Source organism: Pestalotiopsis fici (genome assembly GCF_000516985.1).
Source record: "Pestalotiopsis fici W106-1 unplaced genomic scaffold PFICI_Scf_1, whole genome shotgun sequence".
In the NCBI taxonomy this organism is placed as follows: domain Eukaryota; kingdom Fungi; phylum Ascomycota; class Sordariomycetes; order Amphisphaeriales; family Sporocadaceae; genus Pestalotiopsis; species Pestalotiopsis fici.
Window position 1 is genome coordinate 1,623,508 of NW_006917091.1, and position 19,899 is coordinate 1,643,406.

Below are 19,899 nucleotides of genomic sequence, written 5' to 3' on the forward strand. Positions count from 1 at the left end.
TCCATTTGATGCCGATACCCACAGCAAAGGAGTTTAGGGTGATTGATATTACATGATTTGAGCAAAGCTCATCAAGCAAAGGGCATATATGATCAATTCAATTGAAAGTTGATTCCGGCAGCATGAATGGTTCCTTCTTGATCATGTTGATATGAGTTCCTGGTTGCTTATATACCTACGCAAGATATCAGTGGTCCAACCTAGGAGACTATGCTCAAACTCGTTTCACCTCGGTTAGATCAGCCAATTGATCGTAGTTAACATACAAAGAGAATCATAGGATCTGGCTTATATGTTAGATAGGGCCCCTGTCCGGAAGGTGGAGTGTCCACCAGAGCAGGATTTGAGACGAAGATAGATTGCTTGCGACACGCCAATGGCTGCACAACCCGTATGTTCCAAGTCAGTCAGCTCAGCCGCACATTTCGCGACACAGATCCTTTCCTTTTTCTTTTTTCTTCTTTTTTTTTTCTGTCTTCTTTTCTTCCCCAAGACATCATGCTATTATAACCCAAGATGAGTTCTGAGCCCTACTCCGTGCATTCGGGCAAGGAGGTGACCAGGTCGCCAGAACCTCCACAGGCGTATCACGAGGGATTGGAGGTATCACCACAGCAGCACTACCAACAACCCCGATATGACGGGAATTACGCGCTCCCGGGGGCCCCCGCCCCGAAACCAGAACGTACGATATTTGGCATGCGGAGGGCGACATTCTTTCTCTCAGTAGCGCTTCTTGTGGTCATCATTGGGGCGGCCGTAGGGGGTGGAGTCGGCGGCTCATTGGCAGCCAAGAACAAGTAAGCAAAAGCAAGGCCTGAGGACTATTATAATGACCATGTTCATGGCTGACAAGAGTTGTCCGTCTTTCTCAACAGCTCTACTTGCGCCCCATGTTCCTCGGGTAGCAATACCGTCTCGGTCACGACCGTCACAGCGACAGCAGCTTCAACCCCAACAGGCACGTCATCATCGGTCCTATCGGTACCAACCGGCGTCGTGGCGCTCGACTGTCCATCTCTTACGAATCAGGATCAAGTGATTTCACTCGCTAGCCAATCGTGGACATTTAAACCGACCTGTGGGACCAACTACATCGGAGCTGACATTACCGCCATAATCGTCTACAGCTTCCGAGACTGTCTGCAGGGCTGCGCGGCCATGAATTATTTTTCGGGCAACGCGACGTGTGCCGCTGTCACTTTCAATGCCAATCAGACGCTTGAGATACCCAAGGACTATGGCAACTGCTGGCTCAAGACGGGAAGCGGGCAGGTTGACGTGGGATCGAGTAATTATATCATAAGCGCAACCCTCACGTCTTCGACCTAGGACTTGAAGCGACGTAGTTCAAGTCTTCCTCATGTTTTGCGCCAAGGAGTTTTTGGCATATATGCTCGTTACCTATTTCAAGCTTCACAAAGATTACGAGAGAAGGGTTAATCGATTGTATGGTCAAGTTGTAGAAGAGCTATGGGTCCAATAGAAGCTATTTCATAATCTAGAATCTAGAACTCGGTGCCAAGTTTATCGTGGTAGTGAACCGGTGCTCAAGTGTGCGAGACTCTGTCGAAACTGGAAGTTTTGAATGACACTCTCGGTAATCAACAAAACCAAAAATATGAATGATGTATGCTGATGCCCTCTTGAGGGTTAATTAAATCTATAAATTGTGTGCTATCTCTTCATCCTTGTATAGTACTCTCCACAAAACTTCAATGGGCATATTTCTCTTTTTAAACAGAAAAAGGGAAAGAACCTGACGCTATCACAGGTGATATCATAGCTTATTCTCTCCTATTCCTTCGCTTCAATGAGATGTAGCCGCCACGCCTCAATTCACCAGAAAGCCCATATCTGGCTAATAGCTGGCTGTCTCGTACTTGCTCATTGCTCTTATCCTGTGCCCGTACTTGAACAAGATCCATGGGACTGGCAGCAATGCGACCGACAGGAATCCCAGCACACTTGAGGCCCAGCCCGTACCCAGCGCAGTGTACATTTGGATAGAGAAGAATGGAAAGGCAGCCGCAAAAGTGTATCTCGCCAAACTGTTGGCGCTCGAGGCGCTCGCCACATTGCTGGAGTGGTAAGCGTCACCAATCTGCAAATAAGAAATTCATCAGTCATGAGTCTGTCTACAGGGGTTGAGGAGATTTGATTGTGTATTTCTTGTCTTTGATGATTTGAAAAGAAGGCGAAGAGATTGTCTGGAGGTTTCTAGCGGGGGATGAGAGCTGCCAGGCCAGAAAGCTTACTACTCCAATATCAGCAATGATGTTTTAGATACCGAACATCAGATTTCAAGGCTTCATGGATAGAGCACTCACCATATTGCATACAACTAATGAACAGCCCAATGTTCCCTATGCCAAAGAGCACAATCGCGACAATCGGTGCTGCAGGATTGACGCCTTTCTGTACCGTCCAGCCGAACCAAAACAAGCTGACGGGGAGTACGAAACTGCCGGCCATGGCCGGGTAGAGACGATACTCGGCAGGTATCTGGTGAAGTGGGAACTTGGTCGCCTTGGGCTGGTAGAGCAGTTTGTCGGAGATGCCAATGAGGAAAAAGCCGACCAAGCAGCCCACCGCAATAGCGAGAAATACGAGACCGCATTGGATTAAAGTGTAGTGGTCTAGCGTATAAAGGCAAGTTAATTCCAAAAGACTTTATCGACCACGATTCTCGCAACAATATTTATGGCTGCAAGCGACAGGATTGACTGGTGGGCATTTCCACTTACATGTAGTCTGAAAGATGTAAAAGAACGTTCCAAAGAACATGTACAATGTGCCGAAAACACAAGCAATGTAAAGGCAGATAAACATGACAATTGGCTCAGTGAGGAGCATGTGGACGGGCCGCAACAGGTCGACAGTCAGAAACTTGTGCAATGCTTTCGATAGCGGCGGTCGTGCAGGAGTGTCGAGGCCCAGCTGCTTCATTCTTCTCCGCTTGATGACAGGATGATAGGATTCTCTCGAAAAGAGCATCCAGACGGCACTCCAAGCCGAAAACAATGCTATTGTGTACTGTGTCCAACGCCAACTTTTCCTGGCAACTAAGAAGACTCCGAGGACCGGGCTATAACAATGTGAGTCTTTTTTCTCTTGGGACACCTGACAAAAGTCGATGGTGAAACATACCCTAGACCAGGACCCAGAAAGGGGCTCAAGATGTAGATTGCGGAAGGTAGACCTCGTTCGATTGGTAGATACGTTTCCTGAAGTACTCCGGATCCAATAGAGAGACTAGGTCCATAAACGAAGCCCGATAGGAACCGCATCACACATAACCCGGCAAAGCTGTTGGTCAGTCCAGACCCCATGGCAAAGAGCCCTCCTAGCACGACTGCCATGGCAAAAACTGCCTGTCTGCCCGCAACTTCCGACAGGGGACCGCCCAGGACAGGGCCGAGTCCCAGGGCAAATGTATAGAGTGACAATGGTAAAAAGGCTGCAGTGCTCGAGATTTCGAATTCCGTCATGAGGGAAGTGTGCGCAGGACTGATGATTGAGGTGCCGAGGGAGCTGTTGAGCCGAGTTTTTAGTATGCTCCGTCATGATAGTGAAGAGTGGAAGAAAATTATTTGCTTACCAGGTGAATGCAATCGACATGATGGTCATAAGCTGTACATATTTCTTTGCCTTTGGCCAATTGTAAGGGTTATGCCTATCATTCTTCCATTCCAGGTCCGAGGTTCCACCTGGGTTGATGTTGGACTCGACGTCATGAGCGACATTGCCTTCATTCGAGGTGTCACCTGCCGGACGCTCCTTTTCTTGTGCGTCCATGATTGCTGATACTACCATGTGTTGTCTTTGTGATGGCAAATGTATCCGCCGAGACGAAGGAAGATATAGATACTAGGTGCCCCTGAAGATTATATACTGCGCATGTCAATCCACGAACTGCACGGGGTCGCCTCAATTTGTAAGGATTGGAGAGTCGATATTGCGTGCTCTAGTCCAAGGCCAGAAAAGGACAAGGCTCGCGGTTCGAATGAATGTATAAAAGCCGTGTCGTGGTTCCTAAATAGTCTGATGATAAGACGAACAAGTGTTAGTGACCTTGATAATCATAACATGATGAGTCAGGCTAAGGTTTTCTGGTAGAACATGTAGTAAATTTATTTCTTGATACCCCTTATACTTCGGCCTGAGTTGATTTTTCAAGCAATGTTATCAGCATCTTACACAGCACTACCGGTGCTGTTGGTTTGCCGTGTGGTGCCTTGCCTGCGCCGCACCCGTGCCGAAACCGATTAGTGAACAAACACGACGGCCGAACACGGCAAGGTTGCCGACTGGCTCAACAAGGGACGCAGACTCGCCAACCCGAGGCATTGATTCACTTAGGCGGGGTCCAGCATCATGAAGATACACTGCTCCTTTATTTTTGGTGTGTGAAGCTGAGACTTTGTGATCACTCATTGTAGAATTAGTCAGTCAGACTGAAATATACCTAGTAATGGGTCAATTTGATCCCTTGTGCTCTACTAGATCTCGCAAGTGTGATTAGGTATCAATTTCATTCAAGGATAGGCTTTGTTTCGGCAAATGACCAACAACTGTCAGCACTGTATTCGGTCAAGGTTCCAAAGATAATGCATGTTTGGCATGCAGAAATGAAGATCGCGATGGTCCCTGCTAATGCACAATCTGTCACCCGCGGCTCAATGTAGATACATCACCAACAATGTCTTTGTAGATTTAATTCTGAATATCATGGATTGTAATTTGCAATCTCTACCATATAAAATAGCAGGAGCACTCACAGCAATGAGTGGCTCGATTATTCTTCAGGTTTTTTTTTTCTTCTTCTGTTTATTTCCTGAGAACTAACCAAACGATGCTAACACTATTTCAACATAGAACTGATGCAAACTACCAGTCTAGATTATATGCGGCACCTTAAGTCCTATCCGACTACAGAGTATCAGAAATAAATGATCAGTGATACATTTGCTTCTTGCTTACAAAGAGATGCGTATGGTCGAGAGAGAAGGGCGCCGGAATTAATGCCGGACAGGGATCCACAGCGAACGGAAAGGCGCGCGTGCAAGGTGCGACGTCACCGCAATCGGCGGAATTTTTCAGCAACCTCTTGGATAGCTTGCAGCGGCTCATTTGCAGTCAAGCTTCCCTCTACCCGCAGCTCCTAGAAACGTTTCGACGCGCAACTGGCCAGCAGCGATGCCCGGCCATGTCTGAAGCTTCGCCAACAACCTCGCTCCTCAATCTCAATGCCTTGCTTGACAACCCAGTCTTTGCTGGAGGCTTCGGCCTGGCGTCGCTCGGCGCGGCGCTGGCCATGGCCCGCAAAGGCGCGATTGCAAGTGCCGGCATGATCAGGAGGCGGCTCATTGTCAATGTCGAAATCAGCAAAAAGGACCCAGCATACCCCTGGATTCTTGCATGGCTCTCGCAGCCGCGCGAGTACACGTCGTTTCTCGAGAAGCGACTGACGCGAATCAACAAGCTCGCCGTGACGACTGCAACCACGACGACACCCAATGGCCCGACTCGTGCCAGCTTCTTTCTACAGCCCGGCTATGGCAGACACATTGTCAAACACAAACATGCCTACATCTCCGTGAACAGGGAGAAGCAGTCGACCTCGAACCTTAACACTGGCGAGCCCCACGAGACCGTCGAGCTCACGACGCTATATGCGCATCGCCACATTTTCGAGGACATCTTCACCGAGGCGCGTGAGATTGCGATGCAGGCCAATGAGGGAAAGACCACGGTATATTCTGTCCGCAATTTTGACTGGGTACCCCTCGGCGAGCCCAAGAGGAAGCGGCCGCTGTCCAGCGTGGTCCTGGATGAGGGCATCAAGGAAGGCATCGTTGGTGATGTCAAGGATTTCTTGGAAAGACAACAGTGGTATATCAATAGGGGAATCCCATACCGAAGAGGCTATCTGCTACACGGACCGCCAGGAAGCGGAAAGAGTTCTTTTATTCAGGCACTGGCAGGAGAGCTTGATTACAGTGTGGCCATGGTCAATCTAAGCGAACTCGGCGTCACTGATGACAAGCTTGCGTTCTTGCTCACCAAACTCCCGGAGAGGACAATATTGCTACTCGAGGATGTCGACTCGGCCTTTATCAACCGTACCAAGCGTGGCTCCGATGGTTACAACGGCCCCACGGTCACATTCTCTGGCTTGTTGAATGCCTTGGACGGTTTGTCGGCCAGCGAGGAGCGGATTGCTTTCCTGACCACAAATCACATTGAGCTTTTGGATCCGGCCCTGATACGACCAGGTCGTGTAGATATGCTGATACGGATCGGGGAGGCAACTCGGCTTCAGGCAGCCCATATGTGGGATAACTTTTATGGCGATGTCGATCAGGATGGTACAGGAAGAGAGCGTTTTCTGGCCAAACTGGATGCACTTGGACTGTTTGCCGAGGCCAAAGATGGAGAGCAGCCTCAGAGGACATCTACGGCTGCCATCCAAGGTCTTTTCCTATTCCACAAGGAAAATATGGAAGGCTCCATCAGCATGGCCGACGCGCTCATCCCACAAAAGTTCGAGGCCGAGCCTTGATGTTGTATGACATATAAAATCCAATTTTGGCGCAAACCCGCGATTGGTGCTATTCATTGACGGATTTTTGCTCCCGATGGACTTGAGAAAATCACTGTACTATACCAAGAGATACCCACTCGGTCTTCATGTTAATATATGGAGCAAATTGTACAACATGTAAACACATCTCATGATGCTATGATTGTAGCATTTCGGTTGCACGAGATCCAACGGTCTAATTTGGAGATTGGTCATGAACGTCCTGTGTCTTGAGGCCTGGGTGGAACTTGAGTACTTTTACCCTTGTTGACATGAGGTACTACATCTAGGTCCGATGGTTCTTATTGTGGAAAGTTGACTTTAACTAAAGTAATGGGTACAACTCTCGTTTTAACGGATAAAAGCATCAGACCCCGGGATCTCCGGCTTAACGGCTATTTCCGATAAGCTGTGGGAGGCAATTAGGTTTTGTGCATTTTATTTAATTAAACCTATATAGCTAGATCCGTTTATTTATATTAAATATATTAAATCCCTATTAATTTCCTATATAATAGCACTATAATTAATATAAAAAATATTACGAATAGCTTTTTTTATTATAATATAGCATTTGGCATTAAAGGTTATTTAGAATTTTATATTGCTAGTTAAGGCACTTTAATTAAAAATAATTAAAGCGTTATAATAATTGCTTAGGCGATCGCTAATAAGGCTGGCTAAAGCGCTATAAAATATATAATTATAGCGGGTGCTATAAAAGCTATAGCTAAAAATATAAAATAAGCAGCCGCTAATATAATTAATTATAATATATTAAAGCAAATTTTAATTATATTAATTCTTCGCTTAAAAGATTTTAAATTTAAAATCGATAAATTAAAATTTTTAGCAAGAACCTTTAATTATCGCGTTTATATAGCATTGCTTAAGCTTAATAAATAGGCCGTTAAATAGATCGCAAAAACCCCTATTTACCTTTTAAATAAAAAGCTTATTATTATTATAATTTTAGCTATAATTAACGATAGGACGCTATTAATAATTATAAAATATTATTTAATAAGCATAAAAATAAAAAATGCTTTCCGCCGTTAATTTAATTTTATTATTATCGAAAAAAGATAAAAATTATTAAAAAAATTGCATAAATTCGATTATAATAATAAAAACCTAGCTAAATTTAATACCGAATAAAATTATTATATATAAAAAAGCTATAATGCTAATAATTAACGCTTTATTTTAAATAATTAAATTTAATTATATTTAAGAGCTATTAAAAATAAGGCTTTAAAGTAAATAAAACGAAAAAAAAATTAATTAGCTATCCTCCTAAAAGGCGTTATACTAGGACTTATATAATTTTAGCAATTTTTTATAATTAAATTTATAAGCAAAATAGCAATTAATAATAAAAATAACGCTAATTTACTATTTATTAATGGCAACGGTTAAATTAACGGCGAATATTAGTATTATAGTAAAAAAGGTTATCGGCGAATTAATTGCAAATCCAAAAAACGCGATAAAAAAGCTGCAAACGAATAAAATTCTAATTCTACGCAATTAATATAATTATTTACGTAATTAAACGCAATTATGCGATTAAGCGCAAATAAAAACAGTTACTATAGGCGCGGTACGGGTCGTAGCCGGGGCCGGGGAGGCGCGTTTGCAGGTGTATTCCGGGGCTTTTAATAATTATTATTAATTATAATAAATAATAATTCCTTTTACTAATTTAAAAGCGTTAAAATTATAAAACTTTTTAATTAGGATAAAAATTAAAAAAAATAAAAAATAATTTATAATTACTATATACGGGTCGCTTCCGGCGCAATTAAATAATTATAAGCTACGCTTAATAATAAGCGCTATAAACCTGTTAAATAATATAATTTATATATATAAAATAAAACGAACCATTATAATTTCCTTATTTTAATAGCTACCTAAGCGTTAGATTTGCGTAAACGATAGCTATTAAATATAAGCGTTAATATTTATATTATAAACGATAAAGCTAATTTTATCGCTGGATTAGTTATTAAACTAAATAAATATAATCGGTTACCTATTATAATTAGGAACGGTATAATATATTTAATAAAATATAGCTAAATATTAATTATATAGCGTAGCTTTAAAGGCGAGCGCTAGAAATTAACGCTTAAAAAATATTATTATATTAAAAATTTCTTATTAAAAGTAATTTTTAATAATAAATTATATAAGGCTAAATTTAAAATTTATAATAATTTTATTAAAACGCCTAATAATAAAATGTTAATTATTATTAATATAATTAAAAAAAGGTGGTTTTTATAGCTATATAGGCAAAAGGAATTACTTTATATATAAGCTTTAATAGCATTAAACGGATTAATAAAGCCGTTAATTAAATAAATAACTTTATAGCATCGTCGATTAGGTTATCTAAATAAAAAACGTTTAATTAAAACGATTAAAGCTATTAAGGGCATTAATCTAAATCTAAATAGCATTTTTATATTAATATGCGATATATATAATAAAGCTAAGAGTATTCGGATCGATTTAATAAATTTAATGCGCATTTGCGCAAATTTCGCGGCGATTTTATTATAAGCTAATATTAAAAAAATTAAACCTATTAATTTAAATAATAATCGTTATTTTGCATTAATTAAATGCCGCAAAATTATAAAATTATATTTTATCGATATTTTATTTAAAAAAATTTTATAAAGCGATTTTTTTAAATATATCGCTTAGCTATAATACGAGCTCGGGAAAAAAAAGCGCTAAATTAAAGCAATTCGCATTAATAAAATTAATAATTTTAACGGTGGCTTTTTTAATAATTACGCATAATAAAAAGGTATCGAATTAATTATATTAATACCGAATAATTAATATTAAAACGATACCGTTAAACGCGCGATTAAGGTATTATAAAATAATACGTGCGTTATTTATATTTAAATAAATATTTTTACGGTATTTTAGGATAAAATTTATAAAATATAAATTATCGTTTTAAACCGTATAATACCTATTAAAAAAGAATTAATTACTCTTTAATAACGCTAAAAAAATAACTTCTAGCTATAAAATATATTTAATCGCTTATTAATTAAACACTTTAAAATCCTTAAATCGCGTATTTTTATATATATTTTAAAAAAAAAACAAAATACAAACTAAAAAATTATAGGCAAAAGCGCTAAAAGGCATATTTATAAATTACGCTAAGGAATACCTATACGAGGTATATATATTAAATATAATACGCTTTATTATAACTTTTTATATTATATTTTATAAAAACCTTAATAAAGGCGCTAATTAGCCCGATCCGTTAAAAATAATTAAATCACTCCCGTAACACGTTTAAAATAAGCTGCAATATAAGATTTTAAAGCTAACTTACTATATAAAACCTTATAATCCGAATATAGCTAAAAAATAAAAATAAAAGGCGCGGCGATTTAAAGCCGGTTTCCTTTAAATATATATAACTATACGGCAAAATATAATTAAATATACTATAATATATATAAATAATAGTTATAATTATGCTATAATACGTTAAAGCTTAAATGGGTATGCCTACGTATATATAAATATAACCATAAAAAATAATTACTACGCTTTAATTATTTTACGGGACTATAATTAAGACGATAAAAAAGATCCAAGCTTTAAAAATACGCTATTAATTGCGCTAAATAAAGGCTTATATAATTATCCATTATTAATTAATAATAATTTATTCGAATAAATATAAAACGAATATTTAATGCTAATTATTAAATATAACCTTAATTTATTATCGATTAATTAAGCAAAAAATATACAAAAATGGCTTAATTAGCAATAAGCTATAATAAAAAAAATTATTAAGCTATTTAAAAAAGGAACGTTCGAATTCCTCGATTATAATAACTTTAAATTAAAGCAAAAGCTATTAATTAAATTTAAATAAATATATAAAACTAAATATAATTTTACCGGTAATATAAATAAATAAAAGGCACGCCTTATAATTTAGGGCTTTATTTAAACCCTCGGAATTAATTATAAGGAAATTTTTGCTAATATAGCTAAATAAATAAGCATCCGCGTTTTAATCGTAATAGCTATAATTAAAGGTTAAAAAATCTTTTAAATCGATTTTATTATAGCCTATTTATTAGGCCGGCTTAATAAAAAAATCTATATACGCTAATTCTTATACTTAAGTAAATTTATATTTTAATACCTTAATATTATATAATAATATAATTATATTTTTAGTAATATAATTAGGCTATTACGCCCTTTATACGGCTTAAAGCAAAGCGGCTTCGAATAGCAACAAAAAATCAGGGAGAAACTAAAAAAGCTAGGCTTTATAAAATTAAAAACCGATAATATTATTTACTAAAATAAAGCTAATAAAACGGTATTAACTTTTTATATAAACGATTTTATAATTATATATACGAATACTAAAGCTATCGAAAAATTAATTTAATAGCTAAATAAATAATTAAAATTATAATACCTAAATACCGCTAAATAATATTTAAAAATACGTATTATTTAAAAGGAAAATAATAATATTATATTATTATAAAATAAATATTTAAATTAAATATTTAAAAAACTCGGATGCTAAAATATTAAAAATACTATTATTCTTATTAATCCGGGATTAATAATAATAATTTATAAATTTAAAGGCTACGTTAATTAGGAATCTAAAAATTAATATTTTAAAAAGCTCGGGAAAACGAATTACGCTATAATTAAATTACGCGCAAATATAGCATATTTTAATAAAATATAAATTCGCTTTATAAATAACCCGTTTCCTAATTATATTAAGCATTTAAATAAGGTATTATAATACCTTTAAGGCACCCGTATAAAAAAATAAAATATACCCGATTTTATCGCTATATTAAATATAAGGAATTAGGATTATATATTTATATTAACGCTAATTTTGCAAACGATAAATTAACCTTTAAATCCACGTTTAAATAGGTAACGTTTATAGCGGGCTCCTTAATAAGCTAAAATTTAAAGCTGTAAAACATAGTTATTTAATTTATTATAAAAGCTAAATATTACGCTATTAATAAAAGCGCTCGTAAAGCCGCATTTATTAGGAACTTATTAAAAAAATTAAAAATAATATTTTAAAAGGCGATTCCTTTATTAATTAATAATATAAACGCAAAAGCGTAAATAAAAGCCCAAATTAGCATACTTATGAAAAAGCACGTTAAAAGGTATTTTTATTATATTTAATAAAAAGTTTTTGCTAGGAATATTTTAATTAAAAAAATTATATTTACGGAAAACGCCGTTAATAAGCTTATAAAAGCGATGCGACCCAAAAACTTTAAGCATTTCGTATATTTATTAGGTATAATAAATTATAATTTAATTATAAAAATAATTATTACTATTTAATTATAAATTATATTATAAATTATCGTAATAGGGCTTATCCTTTTATTTCGATTAAATCGCTCGTTATAAAAGGCGTATAAAAAGTTAACTTTAATTAAAATAATAGGTATAACTCTCGTTTTAACGGATAAAAGCATCAAACCCCGGGACCTCCGGCTTAACGGCTATTTCCGGTAGGCTGTAGGAGGCAATTAGGTCTTGTGCATTTTATTTAACTAAACCCATATAGCCAGATCCGTTCATTTATACTAAATACACTAAGTCCCCATCAATTTCCCACACTTATCGGCGCCACCCACAGGTGTTATCGATTTGATCTAACCAGGATGTCTGCCAGGTACTCGTAGACACATGGCTGGACAAAGTCTTCTCCGATGAAAGATTGAGTGTTGCAAAGACAATTGGGCTTGTTCCTAACTTGAATTCTTGCCATTGGGTTCGAGATGTGACAGACCTTGTGTGAACGTGAGTGCTTGCGAGATATAGTCGCAATGTCGTGACTACAGTTATTACCTGGATAACCTTTCTACGGCTGAAATCCGAGCCTGGAACCACTGGAACCCAGCAGCCGCCTTCCCCCCCGTTTGGCGAATGAAGCAATGGCCAAGCCTAGCGCAGCTAGTGGATGCCCACTATTCCGCTCGGGACTTTTCGGTCGAACGCTTCCCACCTCTACTTGCCGATTTGATCTAATCTTTGTTTTGCATGCGCGCTATTTGGGACCTGTGAGAATTGAGTTCCATTCCCCAAGTTACTTTCTCTCGCCGCCGATTTGACCTTTCTCGTCACCCACTCTTGCGACCCAGCATCCTATTACTCTCCTAAAGTAACCACAAAAATTTAAGTCGGCAAGATGCTATCGCGAACTTCTGCTCGTGCTGCCCAGGTAAGCTCACATCACTGCCACTGCTGCTGCCGTCTACTTGCTACGGCCCAGCTCCTCCAAAGCGATGCAGGCAGGCCTTAAAAAAACTGCCGCCGTCACATGCCGGGATAAATAGCTCACGATGTTTTTTTCTGCTTTCCACAGCGCCTGGCGCGACAGGCCGCCCGCCAGCAGCCTCACATGGCTGCTCGATCATACGCCACCGTCGAGTCCGACCTCTTCAGGCCGACCAAGTTTGGCAGCAAGTACACTGTCACCCTCATCCCCGGTGATGGTATCGGTGCCGAGGTCGCCGAGAGCGTCAAGACCATCTTCAAGGCCGACAACGTCCCCATCGACTGGGAGCAGATTGATGTCACTGGTGTCGACTCTGGAACTCCTGGCAGCGCCGACGCTCTCTTCAGAGAGTCCGTCTCCTCCCTGAAGCGCAACAAGCTCGGTCTCAAGGGTATCCTGCACACTCCCATGGAGCGCTCCGGCCACTCCAGCTTCAACGTCGCCATGCGCCAGGAGCTCGACATTTACGCCTCCATTGTCCTGATCAAGAACATCCCCGGCTACGAGACTAGACACAAGAACGTTGACCTGTGCATCATCCGTGAGAACACCGAGGGAGAGTACAGCGGTCTCGAGCACCAGAGCGTGCCCGGCGTCGTTGAGTCGCTCAAGATCATCACCCACCCCAAGTCGGAGAGAATCGCCAAGTTTGCCTTTTCTTTCGCCAAGGCCAACGGCCGCAAGAAGGTTACCTGCATCCACAAGGCCAACATCATGAAGCTGGCCGATGGTCTCTTCCGCAACACCTGCAAGGAGGTCTCCCTCGAGTTCCCCGGCATCGAGTACAACGACATGATTGTCGACAACGCCAGCATGCAGTGTGTCTCCAAGCCCCAGCAGTTTGACGTCATGGTCATGCCCAACCTGTACGGTGGTATCCTGTCCAACATTGGTGCTGCCCTGGTTGGTGGCCCCGGTATCGTCCCTGGCTGCAACATGGGTCGCGATGTTGCCGTCTTTGAGCCCGGTTGCCGTCACGTCGGTCTCGACATCAAGGGCAAGGACCAGGCCAACCCTACTGCTCTGCTCCTGTCTGGCTCCATGCTCCTGCGCCACCTCGGCCTCGACGAGCACGCCAACCGCATCTCCAAGGCCGTCTACGACGTTATTGCCGAGGGGTAAGTGCAGCAACCACCCCGTGATAGATCTTTTGTGATGAGTGTTTCTGGTAGAACTGACAATCTCTGTAGCAAGACCCGCACCCGCGACATGGGTGGTGACGCCACCACTCACCAGTTCACCCGCTCCATCCTCGACAAATTGGAGACTCTGTAAATCACGGCTACGACCACCCGACAATCCTGAAAAATTTATACCACCCGCATGCGAATCTTTCCATACGCGATTTTCTTATAGATCAAGATGTTATCCGGCGAACGGGGATGATTAGCATGAGTGCATGGAGTCTAGGGCATCATAATGACGACGACTTCCGACTTGTACTGTAGGTAGATAGGATACGATAATCCAGTTGCTGACCTTGATTTTGTACCATTGATGGCCCCAAGATGTTTTTATGATGTGACGCGGTTTGAGTGGTCCATGGGCTGTCGGTGGGTTGAAACAGCATACTTATTGACTTGGACGTGTGGGATGGTCGCCTTCTACGAGGCAAACTGATCACGTCTACACGTGCTTTCATGAGAGGAGCAAAGGCAATCCGCAGGAAAGTCGACGACCCGCCCACACGATTCATGGGGCGAGTAAGGTGTCTCTGGTGCCAACATATGTATCCCCATCTGCAGAATACCATGGCAACGGGGAGACACTGGGCTGAAATGAATTAAGCGGCAATTTCGAGGACACTTGGCAACAAGCGATTGTGCTGCACTCCAGTTGCTCTCGACATGACACCGAATTGCACGACAGAATGATACCAAGTGGGGGGCAAAGTATTGGACGACCGATTGAACAATTGTGGCCACGAGGGAACATTGTAGGTTTCATATACAAAATGAACCAAATGATACACGGGTTGCCAATGTACGAGCATCAAGCAATTCAGGTGTTTGCAAAGTGGGTCGGTATACTCAAATACATATATGCATGCAACTTGGTGTTGCATCTACATCAATGCCAGGGCCCCGTACCATGACCCGGAAATAGTAAGTTTAATTCCTCAGAGTGCCCCCAAAATGATGACTTGCAATTGAGACATGATTTGCATTGCACTGCATCGCACCGCAGCCTCGGCAGTAAGTGTTATGCGGGGAAACGGCAGGGTTATAAGTGAGGGGATCGCGCTGAGAGGCTGACCTCTGGAAGAAGACGACCGTTTCAAAGTGTTGGTGAAGTTACCAGAAGAATTCGATTTTCTACAGACGACGAGTACATAGAGCTTATCAAAAATGACCATCTTCAAGAGCCAGCATCCGGACATTGATCTGCCCACCGAGATTACAATCTTTGAGTGGCTATTTGGGGAAACGTCTCGTTACTCGCCACTCAATAATGTCCCCGAGGAAGAGCTGGCCGGCTATTTGGATGCATCGACCGAGAAGCGTGTCTCGTGGAAAGAAGTCAAGCAAGCCGCTACCTTTATATCGACGGCCCTCGCCAAGCAATATGGCTTTCAAACTGGAGACACAATATCTTTGTTTAGCAGGAACTCGATCTGGTATCCCGTCACCTTGTTTGCAGCCATACGTCTAGGTACGAGAGATTGAAAGGGTATTATGAGTCCATGAAAAAGCCTCCGCTGACAACTATACGACAGGCGGTATCGTGTCTGGAGCCTCACCAGCATACAATGTGGAAGAAATGACCTATGCCCTAAAGACGGCCAATGCCAAATTCCTCGCCACTCACCCTTCGTCCATTGCGGTGGCCTCGCAAGCGGCCAAGAACGCGGGAATCCCACAGTCTCGCATCTTTCTGCTCGAGGGTTCCCTGGATGGGTATACGACGGTGCAAGAGCTCATTGATATTGGCAAGTCTTATGGAGGACAGGGTCAGGTCGCGGCGTACAAACTTCCTCCGGGCAAGAAGAATGGGGATCTCTGTGGATTTCTGAGCTTTTCTTCTGGTACCACAGGACTGCCGAAAGCCGTAAGAATCCATCTATTCAAAAGGGGGACTATAGAAAGAAATATGTACAAGTATGCTGACATTTACGCCTCATGACAGGTCATGATCTCACACCAAAACGTCATTGCCCAGGCTCTACAAATCCAGCAGCTGACGCCCGAGGAGCCACGGCGCAAATCATTGGGTGCTCTGCCACTGTTTCACATCACGGGTCTCGTGCACAGTCTACACCTCCCCGTCTTCATGAACGCCGAGGTCATTATGCTGCCCGAGTTTTCCATGGAAGCCATGCTAGACGCCGTGGTGCGGTATCAAATCGCCGAGCTCCTGCTGGTGCCCCCGCTGCTGATCCGGCTGGTGCGCGACCCCGTAGTCCAGCGGTACGACCTGAGCTGCATCCGCCGCTTCTCGAGCGGCGCGGCGCCCGTGTCCGAGGAGATATTGCAGCTGCTGCAGCAGCGTTTTCCCGGCACCGGGTTCAAGCAAGGGTACGGCATGACCGAGTCGTGCTCGTGCATCACGGCGCACCCGCCCGACGCCTACGACTGGCGGTACGCGCACAAGGTGGGCAAGATTGTCGCGAGCACTGAGGTGCGCATCCTCCGCGACAGCGACAGCGACGACGAGGGTACCACCACCCAATCCGAAGCCGACGTCGGCGAGCCCGGCGAGATCCTCGCCCGCGGACCCCAGATCGTCATGGGCTACCTCAACAATGACGCGGCGACGCGGGCCACGTTTTTGCCCGGCGGATGGCTGCGCACGGGGGACCAAGGCGTCGTGGACGCCGACGGCTTCATCACCATAACCGACCGCATCAAGGAGATGATCAAGGTGAAAGGGATCCAGGTGGCGCCGGCCGAGCTCGAGGACCTGCTGCTGGGCCACGCGGCCGTCGAGGACTGCGCCGTCTTGGGCGTGCCCGACGACCGGGCGGGCGAGCGGCCCAAGGCGTATATTGTGGCCAAGCAGCAGCAGCAGCCGCAAAACCAGACCGGACAAGGTCATCTCCGGGCTCTAGGGGCCGATATCATCAGATATGTCGAAGAGCACAAGGTTCGGCACAAGTGGGTCAAGGAGATCGAGTTCACCGACGAGATCCCCAAGAGCGCGAGCGGCAAGATTCTCCGAAGAGTGCTGCGGGACCGCGCGCGACAGGGTACCAATGGTGTCGTTGTCAAAGCTGCCCGGGAGGAAAAGGCGAGACTGTGAGATCATGGTGGCAAGTCTTTTCGGAGTTGTACTGGACGATTGAAAACTACGGCATGACACTATGAATGCAGCAAGGCTCATCGAAGACAGATATTTGAGGAAAAATGTGTTCATATATTCAGCATCAGAAATGTATGTACAATTCGAATCGGGAAGAGAGGGAAAAGAAATGAAAGACACAAACCCAGGATCTCAAGGCTCAGATCAAAGAAAAGTGTCCCCACAGTATATACACGAAAATCCAACCTATTCCACACCGTTTTATTTCATTTCGATCTATGCGACTGCCGGGTCTCCGCATATGGTCTTTTTCTAGGCTCTAGCCCGTGTCTGTGTCTCGTCTACACCACGAGCCTCCATTCTACTCCAAGCTCGAGGAGCAAAAGTCTGTGCGAAATACTGATCGAGTCATCTATAGAGTCTTCTGATCACTTTCTATAGCCCAGAGTTGCCGGGGTCATTTAGGAGCTGCACGTTTGATATTAGCATTGACTTGTACAAAAGTAATCATCTCCATAGACAGGGTTATACGTTTTTACTCACCTCGCAAAAGTCGAGCCAATGGGGCCAAACTTGATGTTGGAGTAGGTGACGGTCGAAGAGGCCTGGTTGGCCTCGACATCGCTGGGGACACCCGAGGTGGTGGCGCAGGTACCACGAGCAGCACCGTCGGCGGTGGAGTCAACGGGGTAGGTAGAGTCGAGCCAGAGCATGTTGGCGGCGTGCTAAAGGGGTAATACATGTCAGTATGGTAGAGCAAGCAAAGCAACCAGGAATATCAACAAATGAGGCAACTCACGTCGTCCCAGAGAGACATGACCAGGACCATGGGCTCGGCGAGGGCGGCACCCATCTGGGCCAGTCCACCGCGCTTGGCGAAAATGTCCTGGTCGCCAAAGGCCGTCTTCTGAGCAGTACAGTAGTCGGTGGTGATGGAGTTTCCGGTGACGCCACCGATGCTCGACTCGGAGTTGGGGATGACGACGCCGTCCTGGACGTAGAAGCGCTTGATCTCGCTCAGGGAACCAGAGTCGTCAGTCAGGAACTGGGTGACAATGGTGAGCTTCTGGGTCGTGTCGAGGGTGAAGCTCGAGCCGGGACCGTAAAAGGTCTCGTTGCCCTGGCGGTAGCTGTTGAAGTCGCAGCCATCAGGGTCGCAGTCACCGGCGTATCGGTCGGAGGAGTAGGTTCCACCGCAGGCGTCGCCCTCGCACGAGTGGTAGGCGCTGTTGGTGCAGGGGTGGGGAGTGTAGGCAGTCGAGATGCTGTTGGCCTCCCAGATATCCATCTCAGCACAGCAAGCACCCTTGGAACCAGTTCCGGCGTTTTCGTCGTTGGATGAAGGTTCCCAGCCATCAGAGTTGGCCTGCAAAATGTTAGCAACTGTATTTTTGATTCTTTGGATTAGTTCGCGCTTACAACTCCGTCAATGAACTTGACATCACTGGGGCACTGCGAGTCACAGTAACCAGTTCCGTACTTGGCACCAGCAGTGTTGGATGGGAAAGCGCTGGAACCACCGTCCAAGTCCATGGACACAAAGTAGACGGCACCGTTCAAGCCGCATCTTGATTTCAAGTCAACAATTGTTCCGATAACTCCGCGGTCCATTCACTACTTACCCGAGCTTGGAGACGTCAACATCAAAAGTAAACTCATTTCCAAGAAGAGTAAAGCCCTGGTAAGTTGAATCGTCTGCCATGAGGTAGAGACGGCTACCAATGTTGGTGCTGTACTGGCCATCGGTAACAAAAGTGAGGCTCATAGCATTACCGCTCGTGGTGACACCATAGGTATTCGAGTACTCGGCACCGTCCAAGCAGCAGTTGGCAGTGCATGTCTCGGCGTCAGGGCAGAGGGCAGCGTCCCACTCGTTGCCGCTGTAGCAGTTGGTCGAGCCATCGACTGTGTGCGTCCATCGCCAGTTGGCATCGACGGTCACGGAACCAGCGGTGGTTGTGCAAGAGCCCGAAGCGTCACAGTTGGACCAGCTCATAGAAGGGTGAGTCTCAGTGGTCAGTGTGCAAGCTGACTGCGCCTTGACGGCAGCAATGAGGGCCGAGGCGGCCGCGATCTTGGAGTGAACTTGCATGTTGAGCCTGTCAACTTCTGTATGACTTGAAACTGGGAAAGGAGTGAATGAGAAGGAGTGTGGTGTGGTTGAGCAAGCAGAAAGGAATGATGAGATGGACGGCACTAGGACTCAAGATATATATCTCGAGAGAAGTGCAAAGTGCCCCTTTAGAGATGCAAATCTCTTAACCAGTCCGGCTTTCGGATGGAAGACTACCAGTCTACCACAGTGGACATCGGGAGCCAGACACCGCAAAGCCAAAAGTCAAGCAAAGCAATCAATCAACCCTCATGACCACGCCACGACTTGAGGAGGCCCCATCAAGAGAGGAACCTGCGCCGGATGGCGGGCCGGATAGACTGCTGTTCGTCGTCATGCCTATTCCAGCGACGGGGCACTCTGGCGCAGGTCTCTGCGAAGGTGGGCCCGTCGACATGTCTCGGCGTCTTGGAATGATGAGTCTGTCCCAAGGTGGCGCGACCATTTTGCACGCGTCAATCGTACATGAAGAGCCTCCGGCACTGCAAAAAGGCTGACCCGGGGTGAAGAAACGGTAGTCCTTGGCGCGGCGATGTCAATGCTGATTAAGGGTCGCCAGATCTCCTGGGCAGATAGATTGGGGTTGCCAGAAGCGGCAAGTAGCAGCTA

The 19,899-nt window shown here is 43.7% G+C and overlaps 6 protein-coding genes across 6 annotated transcripts; 4 read left to right on the top strand and 2 right to left on the bottom strand.

The window, feature by feature from the left end:
- Positions 1-516: 516 nt before the first annotated feature.
- Positions 517-1,332, top strand: PFICI_00500 (uncharacterized protein; the record flags this gene model as incomplete). Its single annotated transcript, XM_007829081.1, has 2 exons — positions 517-800; positions 879-1,332. The coding sequence occupies 2 exons, from the start codon at positions 517-519 to the stop codon at positions 1,330-1,332; spliced, it is 738 nt and encodes a 245-aa protein (XP_007827272.1).
- Positions 1,333-1,861: 529 nt separating this feature from the next.
- PFICI_00501 (uncharacterized protein) lies at positions 1,862-3,798 on the bottom strand (the record flags this gene model as incomplete). The annotated part of the gene is made up of 5 exons (XM_007829082.1): positions 1,862-2,104; positions 2,296-2,639; positions 2,748-3,088; positions 3,151-3,534; positions 3,602-3,798. The coding sequence occupies 5 exons, from the start codon at positions 3,796-3,798 to the stop codon at positions 1,862-1,864; spliced, it is 1,509 nt and encodes a 502-aa protein (XP_007827273.1).
- A 1,411-nt stretch (positions 3,799-5,209) lies between these two features.
- PFICI_00502 (uncharacterized protein) lies at positions 5,210-6,565 on the top strand (the record flags this gene model as incomplete). The annotated part of the gene is made up of 1 exon (XM_007829083.1): positions 5,210-6,565. One exon carries the CDS (start codon positions 5,210-5,212, stop codon positions 6,563-6,565), a length of 1,356 nt encoding a protein of 451 aa, XP_007827274.1.
- Positions 6,566-13,061: 6,496 nt separating this feature from the next.
- On the top strand, positions 13,062-14,213 carry PFICI_00503 (Isocitrate dehydrogenase [NAD] subunit 1; the record flags this gene model as incomplete). The annotated part of the gene is made up of 2 exons (XM_007829084.1): positions 13,062-14,056; positions 14,129-14,213. The coding sequence occupies 2 exons, from the start codon at positions 13,062-13,064 to the stop codon at positions 14,211-14,213; spliced, it is 1,080 nt and encodes a 359-aa protein (XP_007827275.1).
- Positions 14,214-15,286: 1,073 nt separating this feature from the next.
- Positions 15,287-17,177, top strand: PFICI_00504 (uncharacterized protein; the record flags this gene model as incomplete). The annotated part of the gene is made up of 3 exons (XM_007829085.1): positions 15,287-15,590; positions 15,655-15,986; positions 16,065-17,177. 3 exons carry the CDS (start codon positions 15,287-15,289, stop codon positions 17,175-17,177), a joined length of 1,749 nt encoding a protein of 582 aa, XP_007827276.1.
- Positions 17,178-17,716: 539 nt separating this feature from the next.
- On the bottom strand, positions 17,717-19,269 carry PFICI_00505 (Exoglucanase 1; the record flags this gene model as incomplete). The annotated part of the gene is made up of 4 exons (XM_007829086.1): positions 17,717-17,902; positions 17,977-18,543; positions 18,597-18,744; positions 18,800-19,269. The coding sequence occupies 4 exons, from the start codon at positions 19,267-19,269 to the stop codon at positions 17,717-17,719; spliced, it is 1,371 nt and encodes a 456-aa protein (XP_007827277.1).
- Between the last annotated feature and the right edge of the window lie 630 nt (positions 19,270-19,899).